The 3,488-nt window shown below is 36.2% G+C and overlaps 1 protein-coding gene across 1 annotated transcript in view; it reads left to right on the top strand.

Moving 5' to 3' along the window:
- The window catches only part of USP3 (ubiquitin specific peptidase 3), an 84,127-nt gene that overhangs the window by 30,281 nt on the left and 50,358 nt on the right, over positions 1-3,488 (top strand). The window contains exon 2 of the mRNA XM_012645073.1: positions 1,813-1,873. Coding sequence (XP_012500527.1) covers positions 1,813-1,873 — 61 coding nt within the window. The remainder of the gene's footprint in view (positions 1-1,812; positions 1,874-3,488) is intronic.

Here is a 3,488-nt window from a genome sequence, read left to right as displayed (position 1 = left end):
CCTCACAGTAGCCTTTCCACGTAGCTATCTAAAATAATTGTTGTTAGCAGTTTGGTAGGTACGCTTCTAGGCCTTCTGTCATATTGGCTTACGTGCACATATGACAAAAGTAGACCAAATTGAGTAAAAAACTCAAACACCTCCAAGGATGGCCCTGGTAGTTAATGTAAATGTGTGAATGCACTAAGGGAAGGGAGGGCCTTTGGCTAACTGGAGGGGGATTTTATCACTCAAAGCTTTTATATGCAAAAACAGTTGAAGCTCTGTGCAGGCCAAACAGGAGAGTCCCTTGGACATTATGTCACTGTACACTCCTATCCTCCTCTCCTCAGCCCGCCTCTGTCATATGAATATAGAATGAACATATTTGAAGAGTAACTCATTAATGAGGGAACCAGTGGGATAGTAAAGCAGGCTCCAAGAGGATTTGGGAACCGAGTGTATATAGACACTGAAGAAAGAGCATTGAAATAAAATTGCTAGACTAGATACAAAATTGGCTAATATCCTACAGGGTAGTAAAACCATGACCTTTGGAGTCTGCTGGACAGAAATTATCTTTGCAAATTAAAAATCTACAAGTTTACCTGTAACTTTATAGAATTTGGGTCCTACTCAATAGTAAACAACAGGTCAAACAATTAGGCACCATAATTAAATATCTTTGGGAGGAGCTATTAAACAATGTTTCGGCGTACATTGAAAGGACTTAAGAATTCTCAGTTGACCTTATTTCCAGTTTTGGTTAATTGTTTTTAACAGTGAGAAAGGCCTGTTGTGATGTGCGATAAAGCAAGAGAGATGTAGGCAGGGACTAGATCTTGGAAGAGCTGGTATCCTAAACTAATACATTTAAACTTTCTTTTCCACAAATTTTATTGAGCACATACTGTGTGCCAGGTTTATTATGATCCTGAGTGTGTGGTTTTACTGTGGTGCTCCCGGGCATGCCCCTAGGAGGCTGAATAGTGGTTCTCAAGGGGTTGTTTTAGGGAGTCATGTGGCAAGCTGCTTTGCTCAAAATGTACATCTTTCCCTACCTCAGTGTAGGTATTTTTGGCTGAGTAGAACTTAGGTGCTTTGAAAAAGCTTCCCAGGTGATTTTTATATTCCTCCCTTTTGAAAATCATTGCTACATGTACAGGACTTTTTTAAAAGGTAAAAAAGTAAATGAGTAAACAGCAAGCAAAATTTAAATCAATATTTTAAAAATTTCCATACCCCTTCTTGCTTGCCTCACTCCTGTAATACTTAAATTAAAATAATGAATGTCCTGATTATACTATCAGCAGGAATTATGTGCAGCTGTGTCATACATTTTATGCAACTGAGAATTACTTTGGGAAAACTAGTCTTAGTCTTCCTAATTGTATCCTTAGGTTGTGCCTTTTAATAAATAAACTGAAAGAGTTGTCATTTATAGTGGTATATGACCTGCACGGCAAAGATGTGATTAAAAGACTAGACTTTAAAAAACGTTTTTAATGGGAAAATAGGCTGTCATTAACTTGTCGGGGACTGTGGTAAAAGGGAATAAGTAATAAAGGAGAAATGTATGTGTTTAACATGGTTAAGCTATTTGAATTGAGTCAGCGATTAAAACGCGCAGCTGTTGCGGACATGCATTTAAATTCTTTTCAATGTAACTTTAATTAGGCAGCCATTTTGTGTAAATGCATCCACAAAGCAGGGGTTTGTGAGTCCAGTATACCTAAGCAGCCATGGGATTTCTGACTTAATCACAGAATAATGGGGAGAAATTGGGAAATGACCTGATACAATTGGTATATTGTGTATTTTTCTTTTTATTAGTGTGCCGATCCAACAAAAGCCCCTGGGTCTGTTTGACTTGTTCAAGTGTCCACTGTGGAAGGTAGGTGACATGCTAATTACTTCACTGCCCTGTTTGCTTTGTAAAATTTGCCTTTAAGCTTTATGTCAGAGTTTTATTGATTTGGATTTAGTACCATTGTTCATCATAGTGTATAATTCTCTGTAGGGCTTCCCTCTCCAATCAAATCCCTTGGTTCTGTGATACAACTGGGAAAAAAATCTAGGAGAAAACCCCTTCATATTGATACTTAGAAGAATTAGTTTGATGATCAAGACATTCTACTAGTAATGTTTGATTGGAAAGGTGAAATAAGGGTGTTGAAATCTTGAAATGAAAGTTTACCTAATGGTGGTTTTTTCAACCTCTTATGAGGGTAAGATTTAAACACACGGAAGTAGAGAGAGTGTAATTGAGCCCCACGTTCTCATCACCCAGCTTCAACAATTAACTAACACATGGCCAGTCTTGTTCCACCTGTTACCTACCCCATCCCCACCTTTTATTTACAGATAAAGGAATTCTCTTTGAAATGCCCTCATTGTGGAGTTCATTATTAATTCCTGTCTGAGATTGTACCAAATGTTTCATCGTTCCATTAAAACATTTTGCTTTCTGCTTAACGTCTCCGACCTCACCCCACTCCAGTTTAAGTCTGAGCATTTCCTCTCAGTTTTTGGCTTCAGAATGATATTATTTAAATACTTTAGTAACTCTTTTCTTCTAATACAAACTTAAGTAAATATCAGCTTCTGTGGTTTTTTGCCAAGTAGTAGCACATTTATTTCTAGTGCTCTTTTAGCTTAGAAAATCTACTTTGAATTTACTTTAGAAGTTAATAGCTTAGCAGCAAGCAGATGAGAAATCATACAGAGTGACACAAACTGAAATCTGTATTATATTTATCTGGATTATTTCCCCTTTGTTATTTTAAAATCCTCATTGCATGAAGAGAGCATCTTTGTACAGTGAACTTTGGATTTTTCACATTTTGAGTCCTGGAATTGAGTATTTTTTCCATGTACACGTAAGAGTACCTTTGGAAAATGTTAACTGCATATCTTAATTGTGGCTGTTGTGGTTTTGAAATCTCTAGGATTTGGGGAACCTGAAAATACTTTGTACAGATAACTTTTTTTATAAAAAGAAGAAAAGTAGAAGCACTTAAATTCTACACTTGAAGAGACAGATTCCTCTCCTAGATTTTGAGAGGTGAGAATTATAATGCCATAAAATTTATGTAGTTCTGTTCTCCAGTTGTCTCATAGTGCTCTACAACTTAAATCTTGAAGGTCACATGCCAATCAAAAGATCTGACAAACTCTCAAAAATTGGAGAGAATAATGTTCTTAATGGCAAGCACAAAACAATTCTCTAAGTAGGTTTTGGAGAAATAAATTGAAAAATTTCTAAACTCTGCAGGTAGACTGTTTCCAATGCAAACAAATTTAAATTTAGAAATCTGACATAGTTTTGGAGAAATATGGTTAAGTAGATCAAACAGATAATTGAGAGTAGCCTGAATTTGGATCTCCATTTTACATTGCTGATTGGTTAATATTCTTTTATCATTTTATCCTGGGTGTTGATTGCTAAGTATACTGATTTTTTGCTAATTTTAGACTACTTGTCTGCAGGGGAGTCTTGGATATTCTTT

The sequence above is a fragment of the Propithecus coquereli genome, unplaced genomic scaffold (assembly GCF_000956105.1).
Source record: "Propithecus coquereli isolate 6110/MARCELLA unplaced genomic scaffold, Pcoq_1.0 Scaffold224, whole genome shotgun sequence".
NCBI classification, from domain to species: domain Eukaryota; kingdom Metazoa; phylum Chordata; class Mammalia; order Primates; family Indriidae; genus Propithecus; species Propithecus coquereli.
Note: the sequence above shows the minus strand (reverse complement) of the source record. Positions and strands in the feature narration are given on the sequence as shown.